At 30.6% G+C, this 23,939-nt stretch overlaps 1 protein-coding gene across 50 annotated transcripts in view; it reads right to left on the bottom strand.

The window, feature by feature from the left end:
• RIMS2 (regulating synaptic membrane exocytosis 2) overlaps positions 1 to 23,939 on the bottom strand; it is a 552,349-nt gene that overhangs the window by 146,688 nt on the left and 381,722 nt on the right. For 25 of the 50 annotated variants that reach the window (XM_059042501.2, XM_059042507.2, XM_067018079.1 and 22 more), the window contains 2 exons: positions 18,051 to 18,083; positions 1,352 to 1,452 (listed from right to left, as the gene is read on the bottom strand). The exons of 13 other annotated variants lie outside the window; for them this stretch is intronic. In XM_059042501.2, coding sequence (XP_058898484.1) covers positions 1,352 to 1,452; positions 18,051 to 18,083 — 134 coding nt within the window. The remainder of the gene's footprint in view (positions 1 to 1,351; positions 1,453 to 18,050; positions 18,084 to 23,939) is intronic. 12 more of the 50 variants (XM_059042509.2, XM_067018081.1, XM_059042504.2 and 9 more) reach the window with 2 other exon arrangements.

Raw genomic sequence — 23,939 nt, 5'->3', positions numbered from 1 at the left:
ATGAATAAATGAGAGATTATAGAGCATAGCAGATGCCACAAAAGATCAGGTCTTTCTTCCTATTTAGCCCTAGGCAGAAATATTTTTAAAAGTACCTGGAAAGGCACAGATATCATTTCTGATACCAAGCTCAAAAGGTTAGAGATGTATCTGAAATATTCTATCACTGCAAATCTGTTTTCTATGAAATGCACTGAACCTATTTGAAGTTATTCATATTTCCATTTTAGAATAAAATTTCTAGAAGTTAAAACCTGCTAAGTAAAGGCAAGGCTATTTTTTGTTTGTCTTAAATTTACCTTTCTCTTGGCATTAGGCCTGTGCCATTTCCAGGACAGCAGAACAATCCTGTATTCACCACATCAGTCAATATTCATGTACTCTGGGGAAGAGATTGGTGGCTTGGAAGGTGATGCTGAGGTAAGACTATCTGCCTCCTCTAGGTTATATAATGGAGAAACTGAAACCTATGCTACCTACCACATATGCACATCCAGCATAGCCAGTTGTGCTTTACTTCATAAGTCTTATCTTTACTGAAGAATGGGCTATAATTGAGAAAAAATGAAGGTAAGGATAAAATAGTCCTAACTGTATAAAAATCCAAATTGCTTTTCTCTAATACACAGATAACAGACCACAAATAATACATGACTGCAATGATTAGACCACACAATAATGAAATGTTTGGAATAAGTTTTGCTATTTTCATTCTTTTGTTAAATCTTAAATAGGTACATCAGAGCAAAGTCTTTGAATGAATAATATGATGAGCCTGAAAATGTTTTGAAAATATAAAGGCAATGAAGGGCAAGAACAATGAAATAATACTTCTTTTCCCTACATTGGAAATTTATTACCAAAAAGTGGTTCAAAAAGATTCTCACTAAAAAACTTTTTGAATTCTTTACAACACCTCATGAGTATGTATTTTGTTCCAATAACTTATTAATAAATCAGATTGAATTAAAATGCTATAAAGTAAAAAAATTCTATATGTAGGAAAACCATAAGATGATAATAGAAGTTCTTCCTAAACATTTTTGAGGGTGTTAGGGCCTTTATAGGTTTTATAAAATGAAAAATTCTAAAAGCTTTGTTCTTCAGATCATTTATGAGTTTCATTTCCTTAATCTCCTATATTATATAATGATTTTTCTAAATATTAAGGCAAGTCTATACCTAAAAGTTGGTATACAAACACATCATAAATTTTAGCATTTAATAATATCATGGGGCCATTGCATTATATGTTTGTGTCTGACTAATCTGCATTCAGCAGTTTGAGAATCTAACAGTTTCATATGATTAACTGATTATTTTACAACTTTTAAAAAGAAAAATGTCTTGCCTTTGATTGGTAATCTTGTTCCAGTCTGGGATCTGATCCGGCTACCTGTTTGTATTTGTTAATTTTCATTTGGCGATTTCTCTCCTCTATATCCATAGCACCTATCGAGTAGAAAAAAACCCATAAAATTAATGTTCAGTTCTTATTTCTGAGCCCAACTTATAGGATGTATAAAAGAAGAAATGCTAGGCTGATATATTACTTTCATTCAAGGTAGTAAGTACAAATTAAATGTCATTTTTTAGATTTATTTAAGTATGTAATTTGGTGAATAAAAGCATGATTATTAAATATGTAAAATAATTTAAGTCTGAATAAAATGTAAACAAATGTAAATAGGAAACAACAAATCTTCATTAGATAGAAAACACCTTCTGGTACATATATGTCCAGGAGAATATATTTGACAGCACATAAATATGACAATAGTAATTTTATAAGAATTTTGGCTTGTAATGAATTCATCAAGTTTCAAATTATTTACTGGAAAGCGGTTGTAAGTCTCATTGGTTTCAAATACAATTTTACAATTGCATTTAGAATTATCATAAAATCATCCCATGTATTAAAGCAGGTTGCTCTAACATACGTGTGGATGCAGTTATCAAGATCTTTTGAACTTGAATTTTCTAGAACTAGGATCAAGAAAGAGGCACTTGGAATAATACTCCTGAAAACATACCATGCCTGTAAAGGCACAAAGTATTACTGAAATCATTTTAGGGGAAAAAAAGAATGTAAGGAGGTGAGAAACTGAGATAGTAAGCCTATTATAACATGAAATTAATGCTGTCTGTAACAGGTGCTTCCTCAAAACACATCAACTATAGATATCAAGAGGGTCTTTAAGAACTTTGGTTAGAATAAGAACTAAATTCAGTAAGCAAACCTTAGCAAACATAAAAAAGTGCTTTAAAATTATATTTATGATTTTATTAAAGAGATTTTATAGAGAAATTCCATTTCTCCTTAATAGGCATAATGGAAAAACAAAATCTCGATTGTATGCTACAAACCTACAAACTGGGAAAAATAATCATAGCTTAGTAGGTTCAGTGGGTTTCTACAGTGAAATGTTGTCATGTAAATCCACAAACACTGGGTCTAGGTAAGAATGTAAACATACACACACAGACCCCTGGCTTAAGATCATAACTTTAAAACTGCAGTAAAGACATGTAGACAAAAGTGTGCCCATTCAAAAATAGGTATGTTAATACTCATCCTGAGAAAAACCTCACTGTATATTTGATAATTGCTAGTAAAAAAAATTTAGGTAAAATTTGATAATTAAAATAAAATACAAAGGGAAGAAAAAGTTTCAAAAAGGATTAAGAAAATCTTGGCTAAAAGAATGTATAAGAGTTTAGATTATATGACATCTAAGTAAAAGAGCAAATTTAAATCAACTAAACAGTTTGAATCAAATTTTAATAATGATTTGATTAATTGATTCTGTGCCAAATTATAAAATGGGGAATAGAAATATAATGTTAACATCATTTGAATGATACACAAAATCAAGTGAGTGTTTCCATGATATAAGTGTGAAATATGGTCAAGTATAAATGTCTATTACTCTATTAAAATACAATATTGGAATTGTTTGTACCTCAAGAGATATTCTCAGATAAACATGTTTACTTTCTCCAAGGACAAGAGAACAAAAAAGCCATCCCAGGTTCAAAAAATTATATGTGCTGAAAAAAATATTAGCTAAATTAAGTGTTTGGGAAGTTTCTTTTAAAAAGTTTAATTTTGATATTATAGTAGCAAACCAGTATTTTAAATATAAATAGCACCAATAGACAAAGTTTAAACACATTTTACATATACATATATAAATATACATATACATATAGACATGTACATACGTACATACATATATACATTTTCTAATACTGAGACTATTTCCTGGACATCGACCTCCTATGACACTACATTAAGTTCTTCCTGATTATTAGATAATAATGTGTAATATTCAAATTGTCTCAAATTCTTTTTGGTATAAAGTAAATTATTAATCAAGTAAACTAAGAAAATATGATTTCTTATTTCATTAATATCTTACTAACACAAGCCATTTAAGAGGTTTACTTGTTTTTAAACAAATTAACTGCGGTTATTTTTAACTTATAAAAGACTAGTTAATGTGTCCAAAAAGTTAAAAAGTCATATTTATTGTGTTGGTATGGCAATCAAGTAAAAAAAATAAAGTTAAGTTATAGGTAGATTTTGCAATCAGAGATGCAATTGAAAATGGCCATATTAACCAACAGTAAGACAGTGGTTGCTTAGGTTTCTACATTTACACTACGAAGATCATCAGTACACTTTCAGTGATTTCTGTAGTGCACTTCAAACAATAGTTTTAAGTTTGCTTTTCCAAACACACACACACACACACTCTTGGGGTCCCAAAGCAGCTTCACACACCACACTTCTTTGAAATAGGGACATAGGTCTGGCAATAATGCAATTCATAATGAAGCTAAACAGTGATCAGAATACTGTAGGACTGCTGACTCAGTGACCCATCTTGTGATCTTCAGCAAAATGCTCAAATCTGGGGATCTTAAGAGAGAAAAATCTCAAGTCCAACAGCAAAGCTCAAAGGAAGAACACCAAAATTCAGAAAACAAATTAAAGAACCTATGATTACAACATGAGGGAAGTTTAAGACTATTAATCTTATCTAAATCCAGAAACTGCATTGGTTAGTATCCCAAATTTTTGTGGCTAATTTAATGATTTTTCTCTTTTCCCCACCCTATCCTTTTCTTCTATCAATATATAAATATTTGGCTTTAGGTTTAAAAAAGTCTTCCTTTAATTGAGATTAAAAAGTTTCATTTCACTAAGTGGCTATCTGTTTCATGAGGGTTTCTGATGAAAATAATCACATCTGTAATTCCTTTTTTCTTTGATTATTATATGTCTTCACAAAACTTAAGATGTGCCTTTATATAATCTGAGATTAGAAAACAAATTACATTGTTCATATTTTTAACAAAATAATACATCAAGAATTTGTGGAGTGATCATTAAAAATTTACATTTTGTAATTGGATGTCTTCTAAATTTTCTCCTTGTAAAGGTACATGTTAAATTCGCTTTCTAGTTAAATTTAAGAATGAAAGACATTTGTGCAATGTCTTAATCAAATTTTTATTAATAGTGAAAGATTTCCAACAAAAACTATTCTTTGTTGAAACTATCTAAATAATTGATGACAATGTAAATAAAATGTATTTGCACAAAATACAGAGATATCATAAATGTAGTCTGAATATAAATCAAAATATTATCTGAGGCCTTTTTCTGATTGAAGCTAAAGAAGTATATTACTTACCTATTAGAAATCTATTTATAAAATTAACTGTATTTTGCCAAATCATCAAAGAAAGGAAAAGAAATATTTTGATAACTATCCTATTGAATCCTAGTTTACAAACTTTTCTTCTAAAAAATACAAACAATGTGGAAGAGACACAACAAAACAAAAGATGGTTATGGACAATAATGATGACAGTGACAGAAATAACATATTCCAAATGCACAAAGTTTAAAAGGCCAAATTCATGTACTCTTTAAATGCTACAGTCACCAGTTAGGCATGTACCAAATCAAGTATAATAAAAAAAGGTATAATCAGTGTGTGCAGCTGTTTTCTCACTTTGAAGTAACAATTACACAAGAAAAAGTACGGCTATTTGTGTGTTTATTTTCTAGATTCAGTAGGATAGAGTATAAAACAGTTTACTGATGTCTTTCAAAAGTCAAAGGAATAGGAATAGAAACTGTTAAAATGCATCGAGATAAGAATATGTAATACTTTGTTATAATATTATTTTCAAAGGCAGTGCAATTCAAAAAAAAATACTGTCTTTGGTTTTATTTTACCTGCTCTTTCAAGAGTCTAATAACTGCAAAAACACTTTTCAGAATGACAGTAATAAGCTAGCTGTTGACAAAAAAATTAATGGTCATTTATATGAAAGTTTTCCAAAGTACCTGATGTACAAATATTAAAAGCAAATTACTTAAAAATAAAACATATTTGGCACTGTGTATTAAAAGGCTTTACAATGGTCATATTTTTGACCCTGAAATTTCACTTCCCAGGATCTTTCCTAAAGAAATAAATCAATGTGCAAAGATGTACATACATATTCATTACACCATTGTTTGATAAATGCAAAGGCCAGGGAAAAGAAACTCCAAATGTCCAAAATAGGGGATTACTTAACTGCATTTATGGTGTATCTACAGAATATTATACACTCACAAAAAATGACGAGAACAGTGTGCATGTGCATTCACATATATAAATTATATAAAATAAAGCTACTGCAATTAGTAATTATAAAACACTAAATGGTGGATATGGGACTATAGTTTGTAGTTTAAAGAACCATATATATTCATAAAAACATTTATGCACAAAATTGACAAAAAAGACAAAGACATGGAGTGAAAAAGATTAAAGATTTACACACCAGAGTAGTTATCAGTTATCATTGGTTATTAGAAGTTAGTATAAGTGCTTTGGGTTTTTTATTTGGGTTAATATATAGTTTATAAAGTATCCACAATGATTATATATTATACAGAAAAAATATTTTTAAAACACACAAAATATAATGTTTATGTGAACAAGGACAAATTATCCAGTTTGAAAACCTTATAATTTTGTCATGATTTGATAGAATGCTTTGGAAATAAATGTTAAATAATTTTTAAGATGTAAATATGCAATCATTCATTATTTAATTTATCTTAGGGACATACATTTGTTAAATAAAAGCTGTGGCTGTATTGATTAAAAGTGGTACAAAATAAGAAATACTTCCAAATGCAATAAAGCACAGATCTTTCTAATTTTTATGAATGTTAATACAAAAAATAACTGACATGTTTTTAAATTTTCCATATTAGTTTTTTCAAGTGTAGGACTTAAGAAACTATGCAACAAAAATTAAAGAAGTTACTTTAAAATGATTTCTTCACAATCTCTTGCCTGTAATGAATTTTCTCATATTTTTAGACAAAAACTTTATCATATACTAGAACCACATAAAAAGTACACTTTTGTTAGCTAAATTATTTGTTAAAAGAGATGTAATGCAGGGAATAACAAATATTAGAATATATTAAATTGAGAAAAAGTATGGAAATAAATATTGTGAAAAAATTAAAAATTATGCACCAGATTATTTTGTATTACTACTAGGGAAAATAGAAGTATTTTCTTTTAAAGTGTAAATAAACTTAGCCTTAACTGTGCAACTAAGATACATGAATTTTGAGGAATAATTATTTCCAAATCAATCAATTTTGAGGATTTTTCTATTGTTGTCACTAGGAAATAACACATTTGGAATGAAAGAAATATAATTTATTTTTCTTATAATGTGTTTACTTATTTGCTCCTAAGAATGCAGGAAAACTGAACTCATAGTTGCCTAAGTAAAATGTGGAATTAAATGAAACATAGGAGTTCTAGAAACTTATAAACTGTTGTCCTACTGTGAGGTTCATAGTTATGGGCTGTAGTCTTTTGAATTATGTTCTAAACCTTTCTGCTCTGTTTTAGACACTTAGGTTACCTGTGTATCTGTATTCTGTTTCTCTATCAACTCTCTGCCATATTCATTAAATAATACTTCAAAGGAGATGTTATAAATTTCAGACTCCTTTCACTATACTCAAAAGAAACTAATATGCAAACTACTTTAGGACATAAGTTATAAGGAGTGATCTAGTGATCTCAGGAAACAGAGTATGTCTACTTTTGACATCTACATTCAGTGAACAGACTTACTGAGATTTTATTATTCAGAGGACTTGGATTTTAGCATAATTTTAGGTTTCAACATGTAAAATCAGGATGTACTTGGGATCACGGTGGAAGATCAGGGTTTTGTCCATGGAGAGTGCAGAGGAGGTAATCATCATAGAGTTGATAGGGCTTTGGAATTGCCCAGATTTAGGGTAATGAGTATATTTATGATACCTAGGATTGAAGAAAATCTTAAAAACATCACTGGTTTAGAAGGTGAGAGTCAAGACTTGGGTTCGAGTCAATTTCATGAGCCCTATAACTGCAAGCACTTCATTTCACCCTTCTGAGCATAAAGTTCATCATCTGTAAAATGAAGGATTTTGGACCAGATACTCATTATGATTCCTTCTGCTCTACAGCTCTCTGGTTAGTTAATTCTGAAGGCAAATGACATTTGTTTGTTCTTTTATATTGTTAATACCTACTTCATCAATATAGATAATGTAAAGTGTACTAGAAATTCTTGCTCTATTTGCCCTGGTATTGCATTCATTAAAATTTCCTTTATAGAATATGTGTATGCATTTGTGTGTGTGTGCACGTGTGTGTGTGTGTGTGTGTGTGTGTGTGTACAGAGGCAGGGACAGGAATGGGGTGAAGGAAGAAGGGAGGGAAGAAGAAAGGCAAAGAAAGAGGAAGGGAGGGAAAGAGAAAGAGAAAATTGAAAAGCTCATTAAACCAGGAACTTTGCCCAAGAAAAAAAATCATAAAGGTGATCTAATCTAGAAGCATCTTTTAGACTAGCTAAAGTGTAACTGTTTCACCTACATATTGATACATTTGTCGCAGGGTGTACAGTGACATCTTTAGGAGAAAATGTTTAGCAACCTTCTAATAACTTAATTATTTTAAACTTGTTAGTCACAATTCCTATATCTTTAAAATAACCTTTAGTTCAGAGGATAAACTAAATCTTAAAATGAAAGCCCCTCAGAGAAGGAATGCAATGATTATCATTAAAATTGCTTCTAAGAAAAAATGCAATAACCATTGATGAAAGATAAAAACATGAGTCAGATTCATCAGGTTAATAAACTATTTCTCATATGTATTCAGCACTTTGGAATGTTCTGACTTTTCCCTGATAGCTAAAATCTACATTAAGGAAGAGATAATCCACAGAGTAGCACATATTATTACCATGAGTATGACTTGTCTCCTATTGTGTTTTGGTATGAAAAAATTATCACAGACTACTGTGTCCCACATCTGGGGCCTAATTAACATATCCTTAAGATATATTTCAACTACATCCACTCTTTACACACATCAAAAGATTGCACAGAAGATATGAAAGGAGCATAATAAAGAAATTTAAATGCATCTTTACATTTGTTTGTTTAGAAACAAATAGAAATTTAAATATACTCAGAAATATTGACAGTTAATTTAAAAATCATGAAAAAATAAAAATATCCATCATATAAAAACTGGGATAAGACCTATGCTGGAAAAAAGACCCATATAATTTTTCTTATGTATATTACTGTGGTAATTAATCATAAATCTATATATGACCTTGAATGAAGTATTTAGATATATGGCTTTCAAGTAGTACTTGTGCTTGGACATCAAGCTGTATTTCTTTCTCCAAGGATGCTAATATTGATTACTATTGGTCAATGGTACAAGAATGGCTATACAGAGCAACTAATGTCACACAGTATACAACTCCCTCAGAATTCAAAGAAATGCATCCTAGATATTTCATGAATAGGGACATTTTATAAAATGTTCCTGTTCAATACTGAGAAGAGGAATAAAATTTAGATGAGATCACTCAGAGAAAGAAGGATGAGGATTAGATGAAGAGGCATCAGGAGAGACTAACCTAAGTTAGAGACTGAAATGAATTTCATTCAACTTTCCAAATACCCACATGGTAATATCAGTTGCACTGAGGATCCTTAAATAAAACTGCAAATTGGATTGAGTTGGTTTCCACTGACATTAGTGTTCCCTTTCTGAATTCCTCTCTTCCTGCTCTCCTCTTCCTAGACCTCTAGTATTGTTCTTTCATGTTGTTCACCATGAAATGTCCCCATTTGCATTCTCCACCTTGTCACAGATAAAGTGCCCATTTCCTGAGGTTAAGGGCGTGGATTCTGGCACCAAATCTGATTCCTTCAGTTTAACTTCCAGCTTTAAATGACTGGAGTAAGTTATTTAACTGATCCGTATCTGAATTTTTCAATTTATAAACTAGAATTAAAAATAGTATTTACAAAGGGTGGGAAACTCAGTTATGGATTAAAATAATTTATACTACAGTGACTTAAAATTATCCAAAATGTTGACAGCATTTCTGAAATCTGTGATTGAGGAAATGCAAAGTTCAAATTGGTTTTGATCACTGAGTTCTGGTTTTTCAACTACTCCAAGCCCAAACCCTCCCTATCTCCTTGTCTGAGCTAGTCCAAGAGTAAAATCTATAGTATGTGGAATTAACTTCCAAGTCATCAATTATTCATCACCATTCCAAGTTTGGTAAGTGGGGCCCACCATATCTAGTATAAAAACAATGGATTTTTACATGATGTGAGCATTTGTGCCTGTATAAGTGAGCCTTATATATTTGCGCTATGAAGTTAGAACACCCAAATGTAGAGAGCCTCTTACTGTATCTCCAATACTGAGTCAAGTGCAATATGTTATCTGGTTACTGCTGGTTGCCTCTTATTTCATGGTGACTTTACTCAAAGAAAAACTTTATCACTGAGTACTGTAGTTAAGTCTGATATTATGAAACTTATGTCTCAAAGGTTCCCCCAAATGTCATATTTGCCAAACCCAGTGATCATTCCTCAGAACCATTCTACTGGCCCTCACTGAAGCATTTGATATAATTACTACACTATCCTTGACATTCTCTCCTTCAACTGTTTGGCCCTGCACTTTAATGCCCCTCCTTTAGTTCACTCTTTACCAGACATTGTGTTGGCTCATCTTTCTCAGTCCATCTTTCAAATACATGCATTTCCTAAAGTTTTATTCTATCCCTGAGTGATTCTGTCTAAATCCACAGCTTCAACTGTCACTTCAATGATGAGGGTTCCTACCTTCACCTTTCCTGTAAGCCTAAGATTCACATTTCTGGTTATCTCCTAAATGCACCTAAAATCCCCATCAGCACCTAAAACTCAGCTTGTCCCAAAAAAGTTAAAGTGACTTTTCATGTCTGCTCTTCCTTTAGTTATCAGTAAATGTCTAAAATATCCAGAATCTATTTCTTTGTTAATTGCCTTGCTTGTTCTTGATCTTTCTTGGTTAACCGACCACTGCTTAGGACTCAAAGCTTTAGTCCTTTCTTGGTTTCCCAGCTCATCCCCTATAGTCACCTCTTCTCTCTGAAGCTGTAGGTCAACCCTATCCATTACCATGCTCTGTTTTGGGGTGGGACTTGGCTCTTAATTGCTGGAGTTGTGTTAGATTAAGTAAGTTTTTCTATTAGCATATATTTAGTACTGTTTGAGTCATATATTAAAATACATTTTAACTGTATATTTTCAATAATTTTTAAAGTCAGATTTATTAAGGCATAATTTACAAAAATTAATATTCACACTACTTAGGTACAAAGGTCTATGACATTTGATAAATATATATAGTCATGCAGTCTTGCTGCAATCAAGCTACAGAGTATTTCTGTCACCCTAAAATGTTCCCTGGTGTAGCTTTGCTGTCAGTCGTCTCTCTGCCAGCTCAGATAACCACTGATCAGATTTGGATCTAGCTTTTAATTTTTCTTCAATAATGTTTTTAGACTAAAATTTTATTTGATCAGGGCATAGCAAATGAAATGTAACAATGCTTTTAAAAATACACAGTTAAAATCTTTCATTCTGGAACTTGATACTAATGTTCTGGCACAATTAAGTTCTTAACAATGGTAGTAATACTCTGTACATGCCAGGAATTGTGCTAAGAGCTTTGCATGCATTAGAATTATGTTACTCAATCAGCACAGCTGTTTGTGGTAGGACTTATTATTTTTTCAATTTTACTCGTTAGAAAATTTGTAAGGTGGCTGACATTGGTCTGTTCTCCAAACTTATAATCTGAAATATTTAGTCATGAAATGACTCTCTCTCTCTCAACACATCACTCTCAACTCTTATTTAATTCTTTCTTCTTCCCAATGTTCTCCCTTTTAAAACTTCCCTTTTTCGTTTCTAGCTGCATCTCCTCTTTGGCTAATTTTCTTTTTTGGTAATGCTTCTACAACTTATTTCCCTATAAGCCCAATCTTAACTTGTGATATAGTCATTTTTAATCTGTAATCTTCCTTTTAGAGAGTCCTTCTGATTCTCATTCCTTACTTTGAACTGGTCTATCAGCTTCCTTCACACTCTGCATGACCTTATAATCTATGACTAGGTTCTTCCCATCAGTTGCATCATGTAATTAATTAATGCAATACTTCTATTTATTGTCTTTCATTTTCTGTTAAACTTTGCCTTTCCCATTATTAGTTCCCTTCTTCACCCCTACCCTCACATCCCACACCCCATCCCCTCAAGCCTTCAAGCAGGCTGATAAAAGAAACTACCATCTGTCAAGTCACATCTTTCTCTTCAGTTAAATTATAACCTAATTTACATTCCCTTGGCAATTATCTCCAATATATTCATGCCAACTTACCTTTTTTTATATTAAACCTATTTATTGCTCATGCCAACCCATTTATATTACAATATTTTTATAGATATTAAAATATAGACCTTTAAACAAGCAAAGAGGAAGAAAATGATCTGAAAACAATCATGATGTGCTTTTACCATGATTTATGAATATTCAGCACGTACTGTGCATATGTTAATACTTATCAAATAACTTGCTTACTAACCTGGCTTAACAATATGTACACTTTCCTTTCAACTGAAATAATTTTTTAAATATATTTTAACCATAACTAGCATCCAGAGCTATACTTTCTTCATTCATCTGTCTGGAAATCTGAAATATTTAAAACTCATCTGCCACTGACACTTAAATGCGTTTTCAGAAAAATATTTTACAGCAAAAGTAATTCTTCTCTTCTGAAATTTAAATGCCCTTATTTTACCTTTTGTCTATTGATCTTAATTACATATGTATCTCCTGGCTCTTTTACATAGTTGCGTTCTTCTTATTCTTCTGGTTTAGTTCAGATATTACTTCTTCAGACAAGACTTCCTGGATTACTCCATTTAAAATAACTTCTTCCTCATTCCAGTTGCACTAGGTTACATAAGTTGTTTTTAATAGCACTTATAACTATCTAAACTTACCGAATTTAGTGGCCATTAACCCTCCCAAAAATATAATTTTCACAACGGGAGAGACCTTGTCTGCTGTTGTCATTGTTATATCCCCAGCACCTAGAATAACACCTGACATATAATAAATATTCAGTAGATATTTGTTGAACAATGAATTTTCAGGCTGTGAAATACCTTTATATCACTGGAATAAGAATTTCAGAAATACCTCTCTTTTAATTCAGCCAATTGTGATATATGATAGTTTAATATGCCATTATGATACCTATAGAATTATGCGTCTGGCATAGTCAAACTTGCAGATTGTGTATTTTACAAAACTATCTTAATAACCTCTGCTTTGGATTTTTCTTCCTCTCTTAATAAAAACTAATTATCATTATTTATACAGCAAACCTAGAATTAACTATAATTCTGAGTAGAAAATATATATATTGGTGTTCAAAAAACATTGAGAAGGAATTTGAATAGTTTGAACAATTCATGACATATGTATTAAAAATAACTTTTTAGCTACCTGCCAGACACTTTATGAAAAATTTATCTAATCTTTAAAACAATCTTTCAATCCTATATGAGAAAAGTGGTAGCTCACAGTTTTTTTGTTTATTTTTCTTTTTTGGCATTTATTTGCTTACTCTTGAAATAGAAATTTTTTCATTTTGGCTCATCATTTGTTTTTATTCTTCTGAGGATTGAAAGTATATGCATACACACACACACACACACACACACACAAATTATCAACTCTCTTTTACTAAAGACGAAACTGGAACTTGGAGAGATTATGATGCCTAAGGTCATAGAGGCCTTCAAATCTCACTTTACAGCTACATCAACATTCATGCTTCCTTAATAGGACAATAGAGGATAAAATATTACTTGTTTGACTGTCCTTTAAGTAAAGCATATTTGTTTTTTAAAAATATCTAGAATTTAGTAGTTTGTCTTGTTTCTCGTGCTACAGATGGACAACCAAACTGGTCAATAAGCACAGTCCAATGCCCAGCTCTACTATTAAAATACTTTTCTCTCCATTTTTAAACAATCCTAGAAGTGGGTATATTATCTGAACTCCTTACTCATTCATTGTTTACATAGATTGATATACTGAATTTAGATTCAAAACGCTATTGCAAAACCCATGATTTTGCTAATAACAAACATAAATCATAAGTGAAGAGCTAAATAAGTATATCTTTCTGAAAAAGTAACCTTTGATATAATTTGTTTTAGTAGTAATAATTAAAAAGATACCATTTTTTGATTATCTAGTAGGGACAAAACTCCATGACAAGTTCTTTACAAGTATTACTACTTTCAATTTTTTTCAAATTACAAAAAATATAGAAATAATTGTTTCTCATTTCTATGTCAATAAAATTATTCAGTTAGATGGTTGGATATATATAATAATTTATTTACCCATTCCTCCATTACTTAACATTCACAGTAGCATCCTTTTTGTTGCTACAAATAATGCTTTAGTGAAACTTGTACATACATTTTTAACTGCATCTCCATTTGTACCATATCAGAATCTGCAAATATTTTTAAGGCCCTTGGCGTATATTTTAAAAATTGCTTTTTAGAAATATTAAATTATGCTGCCACTATTTTACCATACTCTCCCAGCATTAAAATGCTGTTTTTTAAAGTAGATAAAACATAGAATCTTAAAAAAAAAAAGTCACCTATATGGTTATGAAAAAAATAAAGTATTTTTTATATATTTACTGACCACTGAATTTCTTGTTTAGTGAAATGTCTGTATATGTCTTTTGCCCATTTTTCTATTAGAGTTTTATAGAATATATAATTTGTTCAACCAAGTGATTCAGGTGTTAAGGCTTTTAATACTCTGAGTTGCTGCAAATATGTTTCACAATTTGTTGTATGCCTTTTAACTTGTTTATGCTGATTTTGATATTTTGAAGTTTATACCTGCCACACTGTAGTCAGATCTCTCTTTTTAAATTTCCTTCACTGTTTTTATTCTTAGAACGGCATTCTCCCTCCAGAGAAAAGCTCTTTTATGCTTTTATTAAACATAATTAACTCCATCTCACCACAGTTCATTTTGTTTAATAGGAAGTATAAGCAAGCAGCCCAAAGTCTCGCCCCTAGTGGGTGACAAAACTTGGTTTAGAATTCAGACCTAAATGGGTTCAATGTTCTTGCTGTTTCTAACCAACTCTCTTGCCTCAGAAGTGATAAAGTTCATTTCTGGTGTAGCAGTCCTGATGCACAAGTTTGTATAACTAGCTCTTAAACTGGTAGCCACAAACTAGTATAAGATATGTGTAATGCATAAAACAAAATAAATTTATTTTTCTATCATATATGGAAAGAATGCTTACACATCAAAATGCACTGGCTTCAATACAGCAGATTCAAAATAAAAATTGTTAATATGTTTTATACGATAATAAAATAATAGCTTCACTTGTATAGTGCTTACTATGTACCAGACACTGTTTTTAGGTGCTTTACATATTAAATATTAACTGATTTCATCATTACAAAAGCACTTTGACGTAGCAGTATTCAGTTGGCCAAAAAGTTTGTTTGGGTTTTTCCATAAGATGGCTCTAGTAGCACTTAGTTGTCTTTAACTTCATTCGAAACAATTTTGTTAGATTTTATTGTGACAGCAGACTGACCAGGCCATCTAGCTGTATAGTCTGTGCTCTAATACTGCTTCTCAGACTGTTTTTTACCAGAACAATACTTCCCCCAACACAGATATTCTTATGAAAGAGAGTTAAACCGGACAATTGGCCTAGGTAAAATTGAATGTCATCGTATTAACAGGGCATGAATAATATTTTGAGAATTTAGCAGTAACATCTTACAATCAGGATTAAGTTCTTAATGCAGATACAATTTTATTTCCATAAAAAATGTAAAAACAATGCATTCTAAACCCCCATTTTAAATATGAGACAGCTGAAACCCAAATACATTAAATTACGTGTCTGGAATCAGAGTTCACTAACAAGATTAGGGCTAAAACTAGATCTCCTGACATCTAATAATCTTTCCAATTTCCTCCACACCACCCCACACAAGGAAGAAATGCTCAAAAACATGTTTATTCCATGTTTGGGTATTCCTATTATTTCAAGATCCAAGAACTTTCTTAACTCTCTTCTCTTATATTTGAGTATTTATAGGCTTTAAAGAATTAAGTATTACACTTTATCAATAGTAGCTTTCATATATGATGTGATGTTTTTATATATATGTACATACACATATTTCATTTGAGACTTTTTGGTTAAAAGATCACAATATTACTTACTAAAATGTTAAGTTAAACTTATATAAAAAATTTATCGAATCTACTGTGTCTCTTATAATATCTAAGCTATCTAACACAGTATTGAACATAGAGTTGACATTATGTGCCTTCTTATAAGCTGAGTGATTTTCATTTTCTGATAAGATTTCAGTGTTCTAGGGTTATGGTTTTCATGATTTAGCAATCTTGCACATTTTTTTTTTTTTTTTTATTTGGCCATGCCACGTGTCTTGTGGGATCTTAGGTCTCTGACCAGGGATGGAACCCGCATCCTCGGCAGTGAAAGAGCAGAGTCCTAACCACTGGACCACCAGGAAACTCTCCATGACTGAGCAATCTTGAGTACCTGTGTCTTAGACTTTTGTTAATAATATTAAGTCCATTAAATATAGGATGTAATGAAGAACAGAGAATATCTATAAAATAAATAGAGTAGGTAATGAGAAGTTTGGCAGTAAATCAATAATTGAAAATTTGGAGATATTTCAGTAACAGTTTATACGTGCATTTATATGTATACACATATACACTTATGTTAAACTTCCCCTACAATGAATGTTACTTCTCTTTACCTTTTAGAACATAATGCGTAGAACAAAATGGCAAATGAAAGCTCACAGCACTCAAAATATGGTATAGATGCCAAACAAATATAATAAGAATTGAAGTGAAAATTTGAAATACATACCAATGGACAATATTCAGAACAATCAAAGAAACAAAACAAAAAAGGGAATAATTTTCATGTTAAAAAGAACACTGTGATTGCAATAATTTAGCCCAGACTTCTCTCCAGAGTTCCATCCAATGACTGCTATTAGATATTTATACTTAAATATTCCAAAGGAACCTCAAACTAACCCATCCCCAAACTGAAGTCTTTATTTTGCACTTAAATATTTGTTCAACCCATATTCCCTGTAAGATAAAATATACCACCATATATCCAAACATTTCAGTCACACAAGATTATCTTATTCTTCCTTTTCCTTGCATCACTAATATCCAATCGATAACTGTCTTATAGATTCTACATCTTTAAATCACTTCTCATGCATCAACCGCCTCTATTGATTCAGCCCATTATGATCTCTTAACTGATTTATGCAATACCCTTATAAATGATCTTTCTGCTTATAGAGCTCCGCTCCATTTTTTAACCTAGTTTCCAAAGTAGTCTTTCTAGAAACAAATATCTGATCATGTCTCCCTCTTGCTTTACACACCTCAATCACTTACACAATCTTCAGAAACCCTCCCCTGCCTTCTTTTGCCTAAACTTGTTTGGAGCCATTTTACCACATTGTTTCCTCTGCCTGTCATATTCTCTACACACAAGGCCAACGTATTTCTGGTTTTTAACGTTCAACTCAAGGATCATTGCTTCTGTGAAGTCTTTCTTGAACTAATATCCACACTGCTCAGGTGGAAATAATACCACCATCCTTTGTGATTCCATTGTAGTCTATATACACATAAATCATGTATATATAGATTTCTCATAGCACCTATAATACTATTGAGTTTACTTGTTAAACTCACACTAGAAAAAGCCCATGAGGATGGGGGCCATTTTGTGTGTCCTGTTATTTCCAGCACCTAGAACAGTACCACACAGCACGTGCTGAATAAATGTGTTGAATGAATGTTCAAGTTTTAGTGCAAGTGTTACTTCTTTCATGAAGCTTTGTCTGGCCATCTATTTGAAGCAAATTTTATTCGACCTTATACCGTTGTAGAATATATTGTTAGAGTCATCCACATTAGCACATAAACACAGCATGTTACCCACATATTTTAACTCCTCTGTGATACTGATAGCTTGTTTAGGGCATGTATTAGGTCTTTAGTATTTTCCATAATCTAGCACATTGCTGAACTCAAGATAAAAATAAAATACTTTTAGAATTACGTATTAAAAAGCTGAAAACAAGTTTTAAGCCTAAAGTAAATTGAAGTACAAGTTATGATTAATTTGTTAATTTAATCAACCTGATTATATATAAATATACATATATGTGAATCTGGAGTTAGTTACCCAGTTATGGAAAAAATGCATATACACCTATGACATAAAATTAATCATTTTATTTTTATCCATCTAATTGGAGCAGTTGCTGTTAAAAGTTGAATATACAACTACCTAAAATAAAAATGCCTGCAGATTTAACATTTTGTTAATATAGGAAGAGAATGAAAAATTATAAAATAAGTAAAAAACAGCAAAAAATTTCTAAGACAAGTTAGATAAATGAAAAATAACAAAGAAAAGCAGTAGAAGAGACACACCTGCATGTCTTCTCCTTGTGGAGTCCACTTCTTCTGTGGTCACATCATGTAATGGACAGACATAGACAAAGGAGATGGATGTGAGCGAATGTACTCAAAAGGTAAAAAGTGACACTGAAGGAAAGGGCCTCAAATCATTTTGAGAAAAGATCCTGTGCACCGTTGTAGGGAAGATATAATCATATACATACCATATTAAAAGAAAAAAATATGGAAGAACTGATGGTGAACTGGTTAAGCCACTATAGGTTAGCAGGATCAGAAAAATAAAGTTAGTGTAGAAATAAAGAGGATTCAAAAGTTTACAATTATTTATGCACAGCCAATCCTGAACAGTGATGCTGAAGAAAGATACCATTAGTAAAAACAACATTACTTGTATGACCATATTGTTTAAGACATTACGGAGTCCATTTAAGATCTGTGAAAATGCTTTTAGAATTTTTACTTATCATTGAAAGGAAAGAACTTAATTGAATCATCTTAAAAAGAGCAATAAAAATAGCTTGAGCAGTCTTCTGTGCCTTTTAAGTTTCCTAAATTGATGAGTACATACATGAAAATAAGTATGACCATCAGGCCAATAATTCTTTGAGTTACTTCAGTACAGCAAAATATTATAATAAAAATATTCTAGAGAGTAACAAATATAATAAAATTCATTATAAAAAAGAGTAGCTGAAATATATGGTTTTATTTAAATATTAAAGATTCAAGTTAATCTTCAATTTAGACAAATTTTCTTTGATCATATTCCCTATGAGGCTTACTTATTCAGAAAATTCTTACAGACACCACACAACAGATCATTGATGTTTCCATTTAAATTTGCCCATCCAAGTCCAACATCTACTATAACAGATACAACACATATTTTGGAAACACTTCTTTACCCATTGGTAGTGGAGAACTTCAGAAGACATTTTATACAGTGATTAAGCAGAAAATGTCTGCTAAAGTGAGCATTCTAAGAAAACTTTTTTCCAAAAGATATTAATGAGTTAGTATTAGTATAACTGATACAGATAAACAATATAACACAAGACCAAAATGTCCTATTTTAATTACTTCCTTAGCTTCAAATTAGGTATTACAAAGTTCTTAATTCAAAACACCACATTCACTTATATCATAGTTTCTGAGCGATTTATAGAAAAACATGTTATACCAAAATATATTTGGAATATTGATATATTGAAATGATAACTCTTGAGAGAAATCTTTCCAATAACAAATTTATCTCTTTCTCTGAATAGTGAGAAAATGAAAATTTCCCACTGGGAAAGAAGGGCTGAGATATCCAAAACATTTTTTCTAAGAGAAAAGAAATCCTAGTATGTATTATAGAGAACTGAAAAAAAATTACACATTTTGAAACTTAACAATGTCATTTTGATTATTATGTGAGCACACCTTTGACCTGTTCAAAATTAGACAGTAAATTTCATCATGATTATATTACAAACTAGACTTTGCCAATAGGATCGACCACTAAAAAGTATTATCCTCCTGAAATGTACTCCTACATTAACTTGCTATATGCCATATTTTCTTTTGCATCCCCAGTCCACCCATTTCTCAAAGAAGATAAAATAGAAAAATCTGAGATATATTAATATTGTAGGTTAATGCTGAATTGTATATTTTGCATTATTTTTTATAGGCAAAACTTCCCTATATACATATTTACCACACTACTAACGAAATTTCCACACATGCTAAATTGAAGTTGGTATGAATTGGATGAAATAACTGCTTAAGTATATTCTACCTCTAAGAAAACATTTTTTTTTTTTGCAGAAAACATAAAAACAACATAAATAAATATCCTTTCACTACCTAGTATTTTCCTGTATCTTGACTATTTTATAATGGCATTGAGGCACTATTTTTCATGTTGTATGGATTCAAAACATTCAAATTTCTTTCCAACCCATTTATTAATTTATTATAGAGAATAACTGAAGCACATAGAGCTCAAGTGACTTACCCAAGGTCATAAAACAAGTTCAATGGCAGAACCAGAAACAGAACAGAGGTCTCCTGATTACCAGGTCAAATTTCTTTCTACTAGATGCTATATGACCCAATAAAAACATGTGAAATAAAAAGTCTAGTAAGGGAAAAAAATCATTTTATGTTGATACCTGAAGTGGACATTTTATTACATAGTAGTAATTAGAACTTTTAAAAAAAGAGGTACATGGTACAACTATGCAAGTAATTCACCAATACTTTTTACTCTTGTAAGGAATATGTAACTTAGCACCAACAATTTAATTGTTTTTAGAAAATAATACAAAATTTATATTTTAGAAAAGGATGAAAATGAAAGATTTTGACCAGGATCTCACTATTAACTGAAAGTGCCCATTAAATCATTTTTCCATCACTTATGTGAATATGATCCATTAAGAAATAGATCATAATTAATCTTACATTAAAAAATCACTTAACTTTAATTAGCAGATAGAGTAGTAATTTAAATCATAAAATTTCAATGTATAACTTTCAATTATACCAAATATATTTAAAAAATTTTTGACTTTCTTTTCATCTTCGTGGTTACAGTTTTTAATGTATACTATTTGTATTAAACCAGCCACATTTAAAAAGAGAAACTATATGCTTTAAATAGCTAGGTCTTATTTAAATGACAATAAACTATAAAAATTTATTTCATATATATTATTGTAATGAATTGCAGACTTCAGTGAACCTTGAAGGAGGTAAGAGTACCCCCTTCACTCTTCCTATCTCCCTAATTTTCCTTTAATCGTTACTTTGCCACGGTCAAACATTCTACTTTCAGTGCTGTTAATGGCAGTTCTAATGAGAAATCTTTCCAACACATCATTTAATCAATAACCAGTTAGAGTGATTAAAGATAGTAAAAGCATACCCTCTCTTAGGTGTCTATTACCGTCACAACTATGGCTGGATCTTAGTTTCAGATTTAGAAAATATAAAAACTTTGTAATAAGAGTGTACAGTATTTGGGGGAGGTTCATTACATCACATGAGCTAACAAAAGAGAAATAAAATATTTTCATATACTACACTGAAAGACATTAATAAAATATAATGAATAACTCATAAATATCATTTATGGTAATTATTTTGGAAAAATATTTTTAAATTTAAAGTACCATCAATGTGCAAACTGTAAAAAGAATGGTCTTTAATCAAGCAAAGTAGTAATAATAATTATTTTATATATATATATACACACACACACACACACACACACACACACACACACTATAACCTGTCTGTATTGGTCTTTAAAGTTATAAAAATCTACTGAAGATAAACAGATATATAATAAAATACTCATTTTCATTAAGTTATATGGTGTAAAGTAAGTTTATGAGGATGAATATAATATCAGCTTTTATGTAAAATTTTGTGCAAACCAAAATTTTCCTTGCCAATATAGTATATTAACTACCATTATATTTCAAATGAACACATCTCAAGTTCAAACAGAAATAATAATCTGTAATCAACTTAATTTAAAAAGGCATAGACATGAGGCCTGTTTATGCATAAATGCAGTTTTTAACAAGGGTATGTGATATCTATTTGAAAATCTGTTGACTAACAACAGACATAATAATATTGGTTCTATTATCAGATTTAATTGTACTTGAGTAAATATCATTCCAGACAATGAAAGAGACGCCTCAAGACTTTAAGTGTATATTAGAACTTGCATGTAATTAAAAGTTAATCATAATTATGAGGGCTTTTTAAAGGTCATAGGAGCCTTAGAATGTTTCCTTTGAGGGAAGGCAAGGTACCTTTCAAAATAAAGCCTAAAAAAGCATCTAATCTACTTAGTAGGTGTCTCAATGATACAAAGATCAGGATAGACCTAGAACATAACAACAAAATATTTACGAAAGTTTACAGATTTCAAACTAAAACTTCTCCACTGTGACAAAAATCTTGTTGAAAAATTCCTCAATCTAAGTTATTTGAATTTATTTTCTACACTAATTATTATTTTCCATAATTTTGCCAACAACCATAAAATTATTGAATATTTACAAAAGCATCTACCTACCTATTGAAATGAGCAAAGTACAATCTTTTAAAATATTAAGCTATTTTTAAAGCTAACAAAAATGTTTCTTTTAAAAACGTTTTGTTTCCTAGTTCTAGCTGTGCCAGTTTATTTTCTGATTCTATCTTTAGAGTCTGACATGTAATGCAATTTTAAATGCAGAAGAAAAACATGCTTAGAGTATTTATTGAGGGAGTTTAAAATAATTGATTTTCAAACTACAGGATGCTATATCATAAAAAGGAAAGTCACTTAAGTACAGGCTTGGCCTTATAAACTTATCTGAATGTTTAGAGGAAGCTGAACTAACTTTAAATGAGCAACTAAATTCATAAATCATGAAATCTCACTTTATTCCAGGAGAACATCCTTGTTAACAAACAATGCTGTATTTACATTTGAGGGTGTTAGTAGTACTTAATTCTAAAATTCTGTCAGTTGATTTGTGTTCTATAAGCTATTTATTTAGTTTGTTTTACGTCACTTTCTTCTGCCAAAAATAAAGTACATTCATTCTACAACAATCCAGAAATAATCAGAAATTACCAACCTGCTAATATTGACCAAGAACACAACCTCGATTATTTTTACCAGATTAGATGAATTAGACTAGCATGTAATTTGAAGATTAAATTAGAATATTGAGTTAGGCTGAAAAAAATTGCTTCTACTTTAAAAACCTGTCAAATTATTCAATAATGAAAGGAAGCAAAAGTTCATAACGCTAAAATAGTCAAGAAAAAATTTAAATATAAAATTCACCCACAAAATACACCTTTGAATATTTACTTTTGCTGATGATAAATTTTATAAAGCATAATTCCAAAGGTTGAACTACGTAAAAGAAAATCCCTACCTTCACCATAGTTACAAATCCATAAAGAAGACAATATGGAAACGTCCATGTCGGAAAAAATTAAAGGTTAATACATTAAATCACAACAGTGCTAAAACTAGGGGCTTATACACACAAAAGCAAGTAGTAAAACACAACTTGTTACTTTGAATATTTTCAATTTCCAAAATACTGTATAATCATACAGTAACCCAGCAAAGTGTTTCATTGCCCTCACTTTTCCAGAAAAACACAAGGATTTATTTTCCAGATAAGATACAGCAAGGTAAGTAGCATTGTCATGATTCAGGATAATTAGAGAAAAAGTAGCTAAGTCAATTCTAGATTTTCCTAGATGTAGCATACCTTCTACTTAGAAAATGACAAATCAAGGTGGGCAATCTTTTTATGAATAGTATCAAGTAATCATCAAACATATCACAAATCATTTATAATTACATCTCAAAGTAGATTCTGAACTATTTAAGTTCAAGACTTTTTTGTTTTGGAGAAACTGAGAAACTATATCAGTTCTAAAACATTTAGTCTAACTGAAGTTAGCTTTCTCAACACACTACTTTTGAGTTTAAGTAAAATATGAGATAAAATATTTTATGTAAAAATATGCTCTTTTCCCAGATACTGTCCTAATTACTAGAACAGATAAACTCACACAGCGAAAATAATAAATTTCAACCGATTAAACTTTGTTTTCAATGTTTAATAACACTGCATTACTGTAGGCCATAGTATTCTCATCTAGAATCAGATTGCTCATTGAGAAAATAAACAACAGATTTTCCATGCTCATATGTCCTTGATTTGCATTAAGAATGTTTTGTTAACTTTACAGCCTAAACAAAATCTAATCCGCATTCTAAATGAGTAAGACATTTAGTGATTTACTCTGAACATCATCCATAAAATCTGTGTTTTAAAATCATTTGTAGAATTCTTATATTTTATGATCACATCAAAAATACTA

This window comes from Kogia breviceps, chromosome 17 (genome assembly GCF_026419965.1).
Source record: "Kogia breviceps isolate mKogBre1 chromosome 17, mKogBre1 haplotype 1, whole genome shotgun sequence".
NCBI lineage: Eukaryota > Metazoa > Chordata > Mammalia > Artiodactyla > Physeteridae > Kogia > Kogia breviceps.
Note: the sequence above shows the minus strand (reverse complement) of the source record. Positions and strands in the feature narration are given on the sequence as shown.